At 52.5% G+C, this 15,384-nt stretch overlaps 2 protein-coding genes across 13 annotated transcripts in view; both read right to left on the bottom strand.

The window, feature by feature from the left end:
• Positions 1 to 375: 375 nt before the first annotated feature.
• On the bottom strand, positions 376 to 2,699 carry NME4 (NME/NM23 nucleoside diphosphate kinase 4). The gene is made up of 5 exons (XM_030482155.1): positions 2,419 to 2,699; positions 1,023 to 1,153; positions 802 to 903; positions 619 to 731; positions 376 to 533 (listed from the first exon to the last, which is right to left on the bottom strand). The coding sequence occupies exons 1-5, from the start codon at positions 2,507 to 2,509 to the stop codon at positions 413 to 415; spliced, it is 558 nt and encodes a 185-aa protein (XP_030338015.1). The 5' UTR covers positions 2,510 to 2,699; the 3' UTR covers positions 376 to 412.
• A 2,691-nt stretch (positions 2,700 to 5,390) lies between these two features.
• Positions 5,391 to 15,384, bottom strand: part of XPO6 (exportin 6) — a 55,686-nt gene continuing 45,692 nt past the window's right edge. For 10 of the 12 annotated variants that reach the window (XM_030482101.1, XM_030482103.1, XM_030482097.1 and 7 more), the window contains 9 exons: positions 14,611 to 14,757; positions 13,448 to 13,637; positions 12,105 to 12,260; positions 10,617 to 10,731; positions 9,940 to 10,111; positions 9,342 to 9,503; positions 7,961 to 8,059; positions 6,793 to 7,023; positions 5,391 to 6,119 (listed from right to left, as the gene is read on the bottom strand). In XM_030482101.1, the coding sequence (XP_030337961.1) occupies positions 6,018 to 6,119; positions 6,793 to 7,023; positions 7,961 to 8,059; positions 9,342 to 9,503; positions 9,940 to 10,111; positions 10,617 to 10,731; positions 12,105 to 12,260; positions 13,448 to 13,637; positions 14,611 to 14,757 (1,374 nt within the window). In that variant the 3' untranslated portion in view covers positions 5,391 to 6,017. The other 2 variants (XM_030482104.1, XM_030482106.1) reach the window with 2 other exon arrangements.

The raw sequence follows: 15,384 nt of genomic DNA on the forward strand, positions 1-15,384 counted from the left end.
ATCAACCCAATGTCAGACATGGAGATCCCAGAGCTTCCCAGGACCAACTCAGTGCCATTCATAGCAATTCCAGTGCCTCCCAGAGCTTCCCGGGACCACCTCAATGCCCTCCATGGACATCCCAGGACCTCCCAGACTTTTCCCATACCACTCCAGTGCCCCTTTGGGGATACCTCAGTGCATCCCAGAGTTTCCCAGTATCACCGAAGTCTCCCAGTGACATCCCAGTGTCTCCCAGAGCTTTCCACTACTGCCCCCTGGGGCTATCCCAGTTTCTCCCAGAGTGTCCCAGTACCACCTCAGTGACCTTGGGGACAACGCAGTGCCCCCCATTGCCTGCTGGGGACACCCAAGGGAGGAGACCCGAGCCCGGGCTGGAGGCACTGGTGTTTATTGCGGGGCTGGGGCTGCCCTATGGCCCATAGGTGTAGTCCCGGTCTCCACTCTCCCAGGCGACCAGCTCATCCCTCTGGAACCAGAAGCTGATCTCCCGCTGGGCCGTCTCCACCGAGTCACTCGCATGGACAACATTCCTGTATGGAATGAGGCCAGAGCCATGAGCAGGTGATGCCATGTCCAGCCCCACCACTTGCCCTGCATTGGCCATGGGGTCACTACCTGCTGACATGCATGCTGAGGTCCCCCCGGATGGTCCCTGCCGCCGCCATCGCTGAGTCCGTGTCCCCCACCATGGCCCGCGTGGACCTGACCACGTTGTAGCCCTCCCACACCTATGGGACAGGGGACACCTGAGCTCCCAGGACCCCCCACGCCCCCCAAGCTCCCCATCGCAGCCCTCACCATGGCCACCAGCGGCCCCGAGGTCATGTAGGCGAGGAGCGCGGGGTAGAAGGGCTTCTGCTGCAGCTGCTGGTAGTGCTTGTCCAGGAGACCCCGGTCCGCCTGACGGCAGCGCGGGGGGACAGTGGGGACATGGGGCTGGTGTCCCCCGCTGGCACCCCCGTCCCGGCACCCCCCTGAGCCGGGCTCTGCAGGGGGACGGGTGGCAGCTCAATGGGTACCTGGAGCAGCTTCATGGCCACCAGCTTGAAGCCGCGCCGCTCGAAGCGCTGGATGACGGTCCCCACCAGCCGCCGCTGCACCGCGTCCGGCTTTACCAGCACCAGCGTCTTCTCCTGCAGCTCCGGGGGGGCTGGACGGGGACCGAGGGACCAGTGTCACCACCAGAGGTGGGGCACAGGCAGGGAACACGGCAGCAGGACCCCAAGCTGCCCCCAGGACACCACAGATTGCTGCTCAGCCCTGGTGGGCAGCGGCTGCCGCAGGGTGAACCCATCCCCATCCCTGTCCCCATCCTGAGGCCGTGTCCCCCTGGACAAGCTATGCCCCGCAGGGACCCAAAAGACATGCTCCAAAGCCTTGACAGGCACTGGGGACGTGTCCATGGCTGGGAAACACCCTTTAGCCCAGAGTGGGATGGGCTGGCTCCGGTTTTGGGACACTGTCCTGATGCTGCCGGTGACACCCTGTGTGCCATCACTCCTGCATGGCCTCGGGTGCTTCCCCCTGGGAAGAGCTCTCCCCCCTGGAGAGCCAGATGGAGCACCATGGGATGGCAGAATCTGGCTTCACTATCACCCCACGGCACAGCAGGGTCTGGCATCACCATCACCCCTTCACCCACCGGAGCCACGCTGGCAGGAGGGGACAGGAGTGCCCCGAGGGACAGTGCATCCCACCCACTGGAGGTGCAGAGGGGACAGGATAGAGAGGAAGGGAGAGGGACAGAGGACACCGAGCTGGGGTGTTCCGCTGGCAGCTCAGGCTTCAGGCCCCTGTCCTGGGCTGCGAGGCTGGGCTGGCCCCGGTGGCAGCGATAACCAGCCCCATAAGATCACCTGCTGCTCTGGGTGCTGCTGGGCATGGACCAGCTTCACCAGGCTCCCACCCCGCCCCCTGTGGACAGCACAGGGGTCCCCCCATTGCGGCCCTGGGGACACCAAACCTGGGACCTCCAGGGTGGTGCTGGCGGAGCCACCACCCACGGCTCTGCCCCATCTTGGCACACAGGGCTGGGGCGGGAGGCCCCAGGACCAGCTCACACTACACAGTGGAGGAGCCCATGGGCCGGCCGCCCTGCCTGGGGCTGCCCTTGGGATGGAGAGACCAGGGCCACAGGGGGGCACCATGGGGGCAGGATGGGGACGGGAGCCCCGAGGGACAGGGGACTGAGGACAGAGAGGGGATGGCGCCCTGCTCCCCAGGGGCAGGACAGGATGGGGACAGAGCCCCCCACGGGCAGGACAGGGATCGGGAGTAGGTTCCCGGGGGCAGGAGAGGGAAGGGGCTGGGGACAGCCCGGAGATAGGGACAGGGACCGGTCCCCAGGCCGGGATGAGGACGGGGCAGGAGAGGGGAGGGGCCGGGGTCCCGGGGCAGGACGGGGCCGTGTCTCACCGGAGCCGTAGCAGCGGGGCCCGGGGGTGCGGCTCGGGCTCGGCTGCCCCCGCAGCAGGCTCCGGGCCAGGCAGCGCCCCAGGGAGCCCATGGCGAGGCCGGCGGGTCGGACCTGGCCGCGGCGGGGCCCGGCCGCCCCGCGCAGGATTTAAAGGCCCGGCCGAGCCTGGGGACGGATCAGCAGCTTCCCGTGTCCCTCCCCTTAAAGCAGCCGCCGGGACCGGGGCAGCCCCCGGCCCGGAGCATCCCGGTAACGGGGCGCCCCAAGCGCTGCCGCAGCTGGAGCAGAGCCTGCACCCACCCCGTGGGTGACCCTGGGGCAGGGGGAGCCCAGCCCCTGCCAAAGCCCAGCCCTGCTTCATGTCACCGTGCGCATGCAGCGGGGACAGGGACAGAGGCACCTTCCTTCACCCGGCCTGTGCCGAGGGAGGCAGAAGGGAAAGCAAAGAAGCGGTGCTGGGCATAGCCTTGGGTGCAGGAGAGCAGGATGCTCCGCGCCCAGCACTGCTCCAGCTCGGAGTCGCTTTCCTTGGGGCTGAATTAAACCAATAAAGGAGCTGTGTCCTGCAGACAGGGGTGTGCGGCCTCAGTGCTCCGGGGTCAGCCCCAGCGCCACGCTGGGAAAGCACAAGTTACAGAGCTATTAAAATACCCGCAAGTTTGTGGAAAACCTCGGTCAGTCCGAAGCTGTTTTCTAACCTGAGAGAATTTGAATGGTTGAGGAACATCCCCGATGCCTACAGTGCAAGTGATGGTTTGGGGGGTGGCCAGCAAGGCCAGAGTTGAGGCCGTTTCCAATGTGTATTTGGCTCCTTACTCCCCCTCTCCTTTCTCGTTTACTCCCTGCCTCCCCAAGGTGCCCCCACACCCTGGGACGGCATCTCAGAACCAGCCTGGGGGTGATATGGGGGTCTCTGGCCCTGCTCAGCACTGCCCCAAAAACATCTGATGTGGCAGAGATGGATCAACAGCTTGTGCTATAGACAGCGACACCCACCCAAAGAGGGGGCTCGAGGTGGGGAAAGGGCCCTCTCCAGTGCCTGCAGTGACAGTACAGAGGAAGGGGGTTCTTTGGGGTGCCCTTCAGTATTTATCTGCACATGCAGAGGGGCTGAAGCCGGGGGCTTTGGCCACCTTCCAGCTGCTGCCCTTGATCCAGGGACAAACATGTACTTTCGCCCTCTGTCAACCAAAGGTTTTGCAAGACAGAAGCACCAGCACCATGGCGGGAGGGCAGCGGTGCCAGCAGCCCCTGAAACCCCTGCAGCCCTGCGCTGAAGGAAACAATGGCCAGGGTGGGAAATGGGGGAGGGGGCAGACAGCGGCCACTGTCCCCACCGCAGCCCTGAGAGGGGCAGAACTGCTGTGGCTGAGCAGGGGCAGCTCAGGAGGAGACTGTGGACAGGTTTGGACCCTGCACCGCATCTTCATCCACCTGATGACCAACGGGAAGAACAAGCACTCAACTTTCAAGTGCAGATGGTGACACTCGAACAGTTACTCCAAGAATTGTTGCTTTGAGCCACGTGCTGCCAGTACAGGTTCCTTAAACCATAGAATAGTTTGGGTTGAAGGGACCTTAAAGCTCATCCAGTTCCAACCCCCTGCCACGGGCAGGGACACCTTCCACTAGAGCAGGTTGCTCCAAGCCCATGTCCAACCTGGCCTTGAACACTGCCAGGGATGGGGCAGCCACAGCTGCTCTGGGCACCCTGTGCCAGCGCCTCAGCACCCTCACAGGGAAGAGCTTCTGCCTAAGAGCTCATCTCAGTCTCCCCTCTGACAGGTTAAAGCCATTCCCCCTTGGCCTGTCCCTACAGGCCCTTGTCCAAAGCCCCTCTCCAGCTTTCTTGTAGCCCCTTTAGGCCCTGGCAGCTGCTCTAAGGTCTCCCCTTAAGGAGCCTTCTGTTCCCCAGGTTGAACCAGCCCAGCTCTCTGTGAGTTCCAGCTGCAGGGAGCTCAGTGTCACTCACTTGGGGAAGGTCAGAGCTCTCCAGCCCAGTGTCAGATCATCCATCACCCACCTTCATGCTGGTCTGCAAAGGTCCATGACCTGTGCAGACAGCAGTTGGCAGTTGCCAGGACTGTACCTGGCGAGGCAAGGCTGGACTCCATTGCAGGGCATGAAGCCCAAACATGAAACTGGTCCCAGTTCAGAGAGCCTGGATGCAAGGCTCTGTCTGTACACAGGTTATCCAAACAGCAGACACATCTCCAACAGCAAACATGCACACAGCAGGATGTTTTCCACAAAACTGGAGCCATGGAACATGTGCTCCTACACTCCAACCAGATACAGCTCCCCACTGTCCACATGCAGCACCTCACCCACATCCACATACGTTTATGGTGGAACACCTCCTCCAGGCTTCTCTCTTCACAGTGACTGGTGCTGTCGACACTATGCAGCTTGTACTGCACCTGCCCTTGTAATGCAGAGAATTAAGACTGATTTAAAGCTCTGTCCTATCTACCCCTGTCTAGTGGATTCAGGGGAAAAATAAATCCTTCCAAGCTGCATGGTCAGAGATTCACAAGCCCCCAAAACTCTGTTTCTCACTGGGGACTGAGATTTTAACCTTACGCTCGATGCCACTCTTGGATCATTCTGGCGTTCGGCTCAGGTCTTGTGTGACGCAACACCATGAATGTTAGGAGATTTCTGCCAGCAGGCAGCTCTTGCATCAATACAGACAACAGTCTGCTGGAGGGAATAAACAGATCACAACAGAAAACACCAGGGAACACAGACAGGAAACAGTGAGGGGAGAGCAGAGAAAAGCCAACACTGATCTGCAGCAGTTTGGGAGCTGCTGGACTTCGTGGGAGCCTGGACAGGGCTCTTCTGCACCCAGGGCACAGAAGGGGTGATGCTGGTCCTCTTGCCTGATCATGCAGTGCAAAACACACTTTCCTCTAGTAGAATGGCTCGGTGACAGGCCTATAAGGGAACTCAAGCAAGTTACTAGTCCTTTAAAACAACAAAGTAAGCACTTTATTTCCATTAAGCATGTTGTTTTAGTATCACAATGGAATGATGAGAAAACGTTTAAAAAAACCCAAAAAAAGTCTCTAATCCCCCCAAACAGCGGGAGGTTTTCAAGGCAATTTAAAAACCAAGGAGTGACAGAAGTGCCAAAACAGTCCCAACATCAGGAGACTCCTCCTCTGAGAGCTGGGCAGGGGCAGGAAGGTGGAATGACACGAAGGTACGAATGTCTGAAGTAGTCTTTGGCGCTTCTGCCTCACGTTTGATACGTACATGATCTCTCAAGACAACTCCACAGAAATCTCCGGACGCAACAAAGTGCTACGTTAGTGGAACAAAACCCCAGCGAGGACGTTCCTCCAGCTGAGGTGCCCGGCGGTTGGGCGTTAAGACACATCCTGCAGACGGTGCTGACTCCAGCTAGGGGCCCTTTGGGTTGGGAGAGGAGGAAAAAGAAAGGAAGCGTGGTGCGTGAATCCCAGAAGATGTGCCCATGTGCAAGACACGGTGTCCTGCAGGACTGACAAAACCAGGGAGGAGAGAAGGTGGTGGCAAAACGAAACATGGATCTGTTCCCTACAGTGATCAAAACACGAGTCCAGTGCAGTAACTATAGTTTCACAGTTCCAGGGGGCAAACTGTCGTTGCAGAGTCTGTAGTAACGCAGGTCATTCACCAGTCTGTGCACATTCTGGGTAAACGATGGCAGATCCTGGAAAAAAATCAAACAACCCATTGGACTGCAAACAGAAAAGCACCTACAAGCGCTGTCTTGCAGTGGGAAACACAAAGGAACTGAGAGCACAACACTCAGACCCCTTCCACTGGAGCCTGAGCCCAGGAAACCTGATGTTCTGTGGCCCATGAACAGGGAGCGGACACAGCTCCATCTCCCATGGGAGAGGAAGCACCTGACAGACAAGCAAGCTTCAGCAGATGGAAGCCACAACCTGCAGCACTCCACTCCCTTCCATAGGGAGCTTACAGGACACCCCCCCCACATCTGCTTCACACCTGCAACAGGTTGAAGGAAGTCTGGGCCATTGCAGCTACTCTGCTGATGTCTCCACTGCAACCCTCAAACATCTGGCCAGCAGCTGGAGTGAGATTTTGGCAAGCATTTGGGTGTCCCACTCCAGAAAATGTCAGTCTGCCCCTATGAAGACTTCCTTCAGGAAGCACATTCTTTGATTCCCACAGCATTCAGATGAGATGGCAGTACTACTACCTACAGTGAAAACCCTTGGCTAGAGGTGGCTGAGTACGGAAGCATTTGGAACAAAACTGCCGCAAAACACCATCCTAAGCAGCTCATGGCTTCCTGCCACCACGTTCCAGGCATCCTGGGAATACTGATACCCTACTGCAGTGTCCCCCCTTCTTACCCTGTCCATTTTGAAGTTCCTTCCCAGCACGTTTTTCTGGTTTGAGTCCACACCATCACAGCTGGCCAGGAACTCAGGGAGAAAGGCTGAGTAGAAGCCATCAAAGTCCACTGAGGCCATATTGTAGGTGGCAATGCCAATCTCCTCCTGGAGCAGGTCATGCGACTTGTGGACAAGCACCTGAAGTAGCACGTTCACAAACTGGAACAGCATGGTTGTCCGGAAGATCTTCTGCACAGCAAGAGGAGGACACAGTTAGGAGTCTTCATACCAGCAATGCTCCCACAGGAGGGACCACAGCAGCCAGACCACTGCTCCAGAAGTACAGGTTCATTAAGGCATGGCTGCACAGGGCTGCTTCAACTCTTGTGAGCACACAGATAGTTTCCTGAGCCAAGCCAAGATCACAAGTGGCTACAATAAGCTGGATTAGTATCAGCTTTAAAGTTAACAGTGAGTTTGGCCACACTTACCCTTGCACCTGACCTAAGTTTTAAGCAAAGAGCTTCATGTCCCATTCCAACTCCAGCCAGTCTGAGCCCTGCACGGTGCTTCTGAAAGCCAGGGCATGCAGCAAACTGCCCGCAGCTAACATGACAGGCTGTCCTTCAGCTGTGACCACAGATGTGAACCTGAAGGCTCCACTTTCACAGCCTGACCAGAAGGGCAAGACCCTGGATTCCAACTTTAATCCTTTGTGAATGCAGCTCAGAGGTCTAATTAGAGGGTTTGGAGAATGCGTCCTACATGACACTGATGGAGATGACCACCTGGCAGCGGCTTGACTGTAAGTATCAGATACCCTGGTGCTGACCCAGTGAGAATGCCAGAGGGACTTGGGCACAGTCCCACTGATGATCCCAATTCCTGCTTCCTCAAACTGCAGTGTCACTGTGTGTGCTATTTGCATTCCCTCACTGTCACAGGAGGGAACACATCAAGGCTGTGCTTTGACTAGAGCTGAGATCCCTCCTGTGCTTGCTGCAGCAGTATCAGGGAGGTGGCAATGTCACTGTCACCAGCACCATATCCATCAGGATCATAGAAAGGCCGCGACATAAAGTCCCCAAATCCTGACCTTCAGTTTCTGAGTAGTTTCAAAACAAGCCTTAGAACAGCACCTGCCTATTACCATGCACAGGGTGTACAATGGACAACCAGGACTCACCTTGTGATACAGCTTCTGCTTGGTGTTCAGCGTCTCCAAGTAGAAGAGATTCTGCTTGAACAGGTGAATGTCAGGTTGCAGGAAGGACTGGCCAAACGCCTACGAACAAAGCAGAATTGAAGGGGTTTGATGTTACAATAAGTATCAGACTTGCCAGGCAGATCATTTTCACCCTGACACCAGAACACGCCCCTGGGAGCCTCTGTTGCTTCTCAGTGCAGCCAACAAACAAGACAGGCAGTTGTAGGGCAGAAAACATGAACACCACCAGAACACATGGACAGGTTCTGTTCTCGATCCAAGCCAAAAGACCAAGGTGACTGCACTAAATCAGAAAGACATTAGAGATGGGAGCTGGGAGGCTGACCTGGGCATTACAGAAGCAGTAAAGAGCCAAGAAGCCAAATTTGCTGGACCCTGCTGAACTAGTGTGGTTGGCCTGCACAGACTCTGTGATAAAACACCCTGAGTATCTCTGAAACACTGCACAGGTGATGCAGGCAGATGGGGTAAGCTCTGTACAGCCACAGGAGAAGAATTTTACCAGTTGCTGCTTAAAGGCATCACAAATGTAAAAGTTCATTTCCCCACACCAGCCATTTGTTAAATGGACAAAACTAGGCCAAGTCCCTTCAAGACTGAGCCAGTTCTGGACTCAGATCTCTGGTGGAAAGCAGCACACAAGCTATTAATATCTTCAACATAAAACACTGGTTATATGAAAAGCATTTACAGAACATTAAACAGGAATTCTGTGTCAGAACAACAGGAACCAAGTAGTGAAACAAGTAGTTCAGTATTTTCAACCAGCCTGAAGTTAATACTGAGATTATCATGTGAATATCTTCCGAAATGAGGTGCTTGGGTGGGTTTGGAAGTGTTATGCTGCTACGGGTGAAAAAGAGATGCTTGGACAGCCCTCTGCCTTCTCTATTCCCCAGGCAAAAGCCTATAGGATATTAGCCCATTGACCCTTCCCTACCAGATCCGATGGTACAGCGTAGAACAAGTCCATATAAACCAAAAGACATCTTGGTCCTGGGAAACTTTCCTGCACTAACAGTTTGTCCTAGTGCTAACCACACACTAACAGTAGTAAATGGGTCAGCATTAGTAATTTATTTTTACTGCAGGATGAGGCATGGAAAGGAATTAACATTCCTTCCTCCCTGCTTGCTTCCCTGTGCAGCGAGGCACTGCGCCTCGTGAGCACATCAGCAAGACCACTCTGCAACTGTTTTCATTTCCAGCTGATCCTGAAGGCAAGACATCAATTAAGACCCCATCCAGACCCCATCACCCACATGTTTAATGCACTGCCACAAGCAGTATATGCTTCGCTGCAGAAAGAGTTCTGGACAAACATGGGAATAGCTGTTACCTGCATAATGGCACTGAACTGTGCTTCGTTCTCCATCTGCTCTTCTGCTACTCCTCTTTGGACACTAGCCAGCACACTAGATTTGAAGAAGTACCGCCAGTTATGGTGGAGGACCCGGAAAAGCAGCTCGAACAACTCTGCTTTCACATCAGGAGATGAGCGCTAGGAGGAGAGGAGAGTAAACAGCTCAAAGCAGGCTCCCGTGCTGGAATCCCACCATCCCTGGATCCCACTGCTGGTGGCCACCCAGGGCAGTGCTTTGCAGCAAAGGTGCCAGAGCATCAGAGCGTTTTCTCCCAAGGCAGGCACAGAACTCAGCAGTTGCTGGATGATGCTAGAACACATCGCCAAGTTTTGAGTTTACCTCCTGCTTTGGGCATGCCTGTAATTTTAGCCTCTCTTTTGACAACTCCTGACAAAATCCTCCACCCACACTGCTTCCAATTCCCACTGACTTGTTACCCAGTTTTCCCTGCACAGGGACTGACATTTACAGCCTTTGGAAAGCAAAAGGCCTCATTGCTCCCACACCCCCAGCAATGCCTTGCCTTCCCTTCCCATCTCCCCCTTCCTCCACCTCGTGTGAGAGCAGCCCTACCTCCGCAATGATGGGGTAGACCTGCTCCATGCACAGTGAGATGACACTGGGTAGAAAAGGTTTGAATACTTGGCCTGGCTCTTGTACCACCACTTGCAGTATTTTCAGGAACTTCTCCACCACCCGACAGCCAGTGCTGCCCTCATGGAGGATGCTCTCTGCCAACTGCTCCCTGCAACAGAAACAGTCATGGCACAGGAAGCTTCACAGGGATCTGCACACTCACTGGATTTACAGGAAAGCAGGTAGTGCCTCTGAACTTGTTTAATTAATACAGGCCAAGGACATGAAGCCACAGAAGTGAGCTAGTTTTTGACTGAGGATTGACAGACTCCATTCCAGAATAAGAGCTTAAGTGATAGAGCTGGGGCACCCTCAGATCTTGGCTAGGAGCTAAATAGGCAACGTGAGAGTCCAGTTCAGCATCACACACTTCCAGAAAGTCCGTGGGAGAGCTGAGACTGTGACGGCATGTGTGATTGATGTGCATGGGCTGGGTCACTTCAGACTTGGAAATGTTTTCCTTGAATTTAGTCCTGGGACATGACAAAAGTTTGGACACAGACCGTGTGGGTTGGAAACATTACACTCTTTAGGGTCAGGGACCTGTTGTGTGAGCCCCTCACTAAAACAATCATCCTGAGGGATAGAAAGGAGCAACCAACACAGGACAATACCTGGTGAACATGTTTAGGAAGGTCTGTATGATCTGCTCAGTGAAAGGCACTCCCATCTGCACCCTCAGTCCTTGAAACAGAGTGAGGAAGAAGCTCAGCATCTCATCTGTCACATCTAAGATAAGAACAGGAAAGCAAAAAGGATGTGTTAAGGTAACGTTCAAATCCATCAATGAGTCTTATGTGAGAGTTGCTCCAGAGAACCCCATTTACTCTTATAAATTTAGCAGGAGGACCATTAGAAACTGAAACCAACAGCCAGTACTACAGGGCTTCAAGGTTGTTCATCCATTTCTGAAAACTGCCAAGGATGACCAATACAGACAGCACCAAGCAGCTCAGACCAAATACTACCAGCAAGGCCCTTAGTCTGCTCTGCCTACACAGAATGTGTGGGGAAAGCCCTGGCCATGGTCTGGGGCGATCTTCAGTTGCTCACCGCTCATACAGGGTTAACAGGAAATCCAAGGAAATCCAAAACAGATCTGCAGCTTGGGGGAGGGGGGGTTGAAGGCACAATACAGCTTTTTTTTTTTTTAGGCAGGAACTGAAAAGACCCATCTAACTTCAGCAGTCCCCTGCAGCACATGGTTATGCATTAGCTGAGCAGCACCCCAGCTAATTCTTCATCAGCCCCGACACGCTTTATTGAATAACGAGGAGAAGCTGAAGCTGCCCAACTCCTCCTTCACACAGCCTTTTATAGCCAATAGATAGCAATGGCATGAGGCTGCTAGCCTGTTCTGAAGACAGCAGTTACTGCAGTCACAGCATCAGCTTGCTGTCTTGGATCTCCTCTGCATTTCAACTTTGTTTTGCCTCCCCCTTGCCTGCTTCACTGAGAAAATCCCACCTAGCTCCAAAAGTTTTCCTGGAACATCTTGGTCTTCATGAGAGAAGCTGCTGTAGTCCTGGGCATTCAAGCTACCCTGATGTGATACAAAATGTAAATCACTGGCCAGAAGATTGCCAAGCAATAGTCCTGCTTACATCTCAGGAGCCTTTCCTTTACAAGGAAAAATAAACCCACATCAGGAGGTTGGAACTAGATGATGTCTAAGGTTCCTTCCAACCAAACCAGCCTGTGATTCTATGATAATTTGACCTAATCTGATGAGATCTTCTCCTCTTTGTCTTCAAGGGTCTGGAGAAAATTTAAGTGGCAAACATTGCCAGACAGGGTATTCTAAAGCATTTTTATGTGCTCAGGATCAGCTCCATTTTGTTTCACTGCTGAACACTGAGCACAAGGCACCTCCACCTTCTGGAAGTGTGACAAACCTTCATGCCTGTATCCTAGATGGCAGAGATCTCCCTTTCCTGTTCCAGTCCAGCTCAGCCCACCAGAAGTACAGCCTCTCTTTACACTTAGGCACAGCAAGCCCACACACTTCACACAAACGCCACCACGATTCTATGCTGATGGACTCTGGGTGTCATCAGGCCATGAAGCTACTCACAGCATTAAAACCTGTCCTATGGTTATACCTGACTGATGAATGAAAGCTGGGAAGAGGGCTAGTGAGACCTGCACGGATTCTTGCAGCGACTGATAACAGATCTGTCGAGACTTGGTGGATTCTCCAGAGATACTTTCTACAATATCTTCTAAAACGCTGAGTGTCTGATGGATGATCACTTTGGCTGCAAAATAAGAGAGGTGATACTTCCTGCATGTGTCAACACTACTCAAGAGGCAAGAAATGAAGTTCACACACAGAGTAACTAAAAAAACCTACAAGGCAGCATATACACCAAATCCAGGCTGGAGTCAAAGATGTTTCCAAGTGCATGTTCATGTTTTAAATGGGTTTAATTTGGTCACTGTGGCTACTTGCTTTCTGTTATGCAGGTTTACTGCTCTACAGATGCACCCACTGCTCAGCTACTCGGGTGCAGAGGCTGAGGAGAGCTGTAAAATGTTATTCCCAATATGCCAATGGTACAGAAACACTAAGCAAGAAAAAAGCAGCACATTATGACAGCCAAATATACTGCAGATTTCTATTTCTGAAGTAACAACTGGAGTGATACACAATCACCATAAGATCTTCCAGCATTTGGGTTAGTTTAACTGGCTCAGCTCCTCCAATGTGAGCAGTCTCTGATACCCTTCTCATGAGAAGCAAACCCCTGCCATGCTCCCTCCCCGCACAGAGCTGAGCAGCACACCACGTTTGGCAGAAGCTGTCACACTGCATACTTACAAGACAATATTTTTAAAGTGATTCTCAAAAAAAAACCCTAGCCAAACAAACAAAAAAACCAACCCCAAAACCACCCCAACCAAAAAACTCCCAGACACCCCCAAAAGCAGTCCCAAAATATAAACAGAAACATCCCAAATGTCCCTGGACCAAATCAGTTTAGGGCTCTCCTCCCTCTACACTTCTTCCCAAGTCTGGAATCAATTCTATTTCCTCCCTTAAATTTTTATAACCATAATCTTCATTAATGCTGCTTCCAGCCAATGTTTCTAATACTACAGTGTTCCAGCATTAGGCTGTGAAACATTCTTAATGTAATCACTGCTATTGGAAGTCTTATCAACAAATTTGACCCCACCTTCCCTGCATGACTGAGGAAGACAGTACTTTGATGGAAGAGTTTATAGGCAAACTGGAGTGAGAGTGCCCTTTACACACCCCACAGGAGAAGGGTCTCTAAAGAAAGAAAGAAAACAGAAATTCCTCCTTTCCTGTCCTCCCCATACACTAAACACTGTTTCTCAGGCAAAATAATTCTTGGGAAAAATCAGCTTAATGTCACCTATCAGCAGTTTGCAGCGCAGGTGTCAGAAGACAGCACACACCAAGACACATGGTACTTACTGTCCTCCAGCTGCACCTTCCTCTGTGGCAAGATGGCATTGGATTTGAGCTGACGGTATTCCCTCGTGAGGGCAGAGATGAGGCTGGCGTGGTTGGTGGAACGAACTGCCCACTGCTGCTCACTCTCTGGAAGGTTTGGCCAGGGCAGCAACAAGACGTTTGACAGTGCTCTGCACACCAGCACCTGGGCCTGGAAGTGATATTAAGCAAAGAGGCAAAGTTTGACCCTTTTTGCAATGCATTTTTTGCTAGAGCACAGCCCCAGAGCAAAGGGACATTTTCTGTCTCTCCATCTGGCAGTCTGGAGAAGAGAAGGCTCAGGGGGGACCTTATCGCTCTCTACAACTACCTGAAAGGAGGTTGTAGTGAGGTGGGAGTTGGTCTCTTCTCCCAAGTAACAAGTGATAGGACAAAAGGAAATGGCCTCAAGCTGCACCAGGGGAGGTTTAGACTGGATATTAGGAACAATTTCTTCCCCAAAGGGTGGTCAGGCATTGGAACAGCCTGCCGAGGGCACTGATGGAATTACCAACCCTGGAAGTGCCCACAAACCATGTAGACAAGGCCCTTAGTGACATGGTTTAGTGGTGGCCTTGGCAGTGCTGGGGAATGGTTGGACTTTATGATCTCAAAGGTCTTTTCCAACCTGGTTGATTCTATGATTCTATCAGCAGCGCTCACTATCGAAGGAAATAGTTCAACAGCAGCAGGTGAGCCTAAGTGAAAACTAGCAGCTCCGCAAGGTACACACAATACAACCACATCCCAGCCTCCATTGTGGCTTTTCAGTACTTCTGTAACATAAATACTAACTTGGAGTGAGGTATGTGGAATGCTAATTGAAGTTTCACAGAAAACCTTTTGTGTGTCAGAATCAATGTGCCTCTACTGTAAAGAGAATGCAGTATCAGAGACTGTGTCTTGGGTCAACAAGTGAGGAAGGAATAAGACCTAAGGGGTGCAATTATGATTTTTCCTTATTCTGTTGCTTGAAATAGATCATTACTAACAAACTGTATCACTGTGACGCCTGCATAGCCACAGGACAGAGATAACTACTGCCCCTGCCCTTTATTTTTGAGGTTATACCTTACTACAGTATGAGCTGAGGCACAGCTTCTCAAAGACACCTCATCTACACACTTCATGCTTCAGACAATCACCTTATCAGGAAGCTGCTGAGCAGAAGTGTCTGTGATCCTGTTGAACACCTTCTGTACTGCTGGGATGCTGATCAAGAACACTGGTCGCACTGTGGTGGCTAAAGAGACTAGCAGGTGGCACGCAGACAGCAGCAACTTCTCCTGCACCTGAAAGAGAGGGTGGTCAGGCTGCCCAGTTACACCAGCATGTGACACACCACTGGTGTCAGACACCACATTGAGCTGTCATTGACAGCTTTTCACAAGGAAGACCGTTTAATAGTATTTATTTGCCAATTAGAGCATAGATCAGTTCCCTTAATAGCGTGGAAGAGAGATTTCCCTGCATCAAGCCATAAAATAATTAGGCTGAATTTATATGCCTATAAGTTGCTTATTTCGTATTAGCCTGATCTACAGCACTATCTAGAACTCCTCTTGGTCTCACCCTATAGGAGACACCTGTTGCAGCTCTAGGAGACAGACATCCAGCTTCATCCCTGACAGACATCATGCCCCATCCCTGGCAGTGTTCAAGGCCAGGTTGGACACAGGGGCTGGGAGCAACCTGCTCTAGTGGAAGGTGTCCCTGCCCGTGGCAGGGGGTTGGAACTGGATGAGCTTTAAGGTCCCTTCCAACCCAAACCATTCTATGACTCTTTCAGAATGATTCATATCAGGAACCACAGCATGGTCCAGAGCAGCCCATTAAACACCTGAATACAACAGCTCTGCCCCTTGAGGGTCTCCAGTTCTAGCAGAAGCCTTGCCTCAGCCCAGAGCTGACAAAGGTAC

Source organism: Strigops habroptila, chromosome 4, assembly GCF_004027225.2.
Source record: "Strigops habroptila isolate Jane chromosome 4, bStrHab1.2.pri, whole genome shotgun sequence".
Lineage (NCBI taxonomy): Eukaryota > Metazoa > Chordata > Aves > Psittaciformes > Psittacidae > Strigops > Strigops habroptila.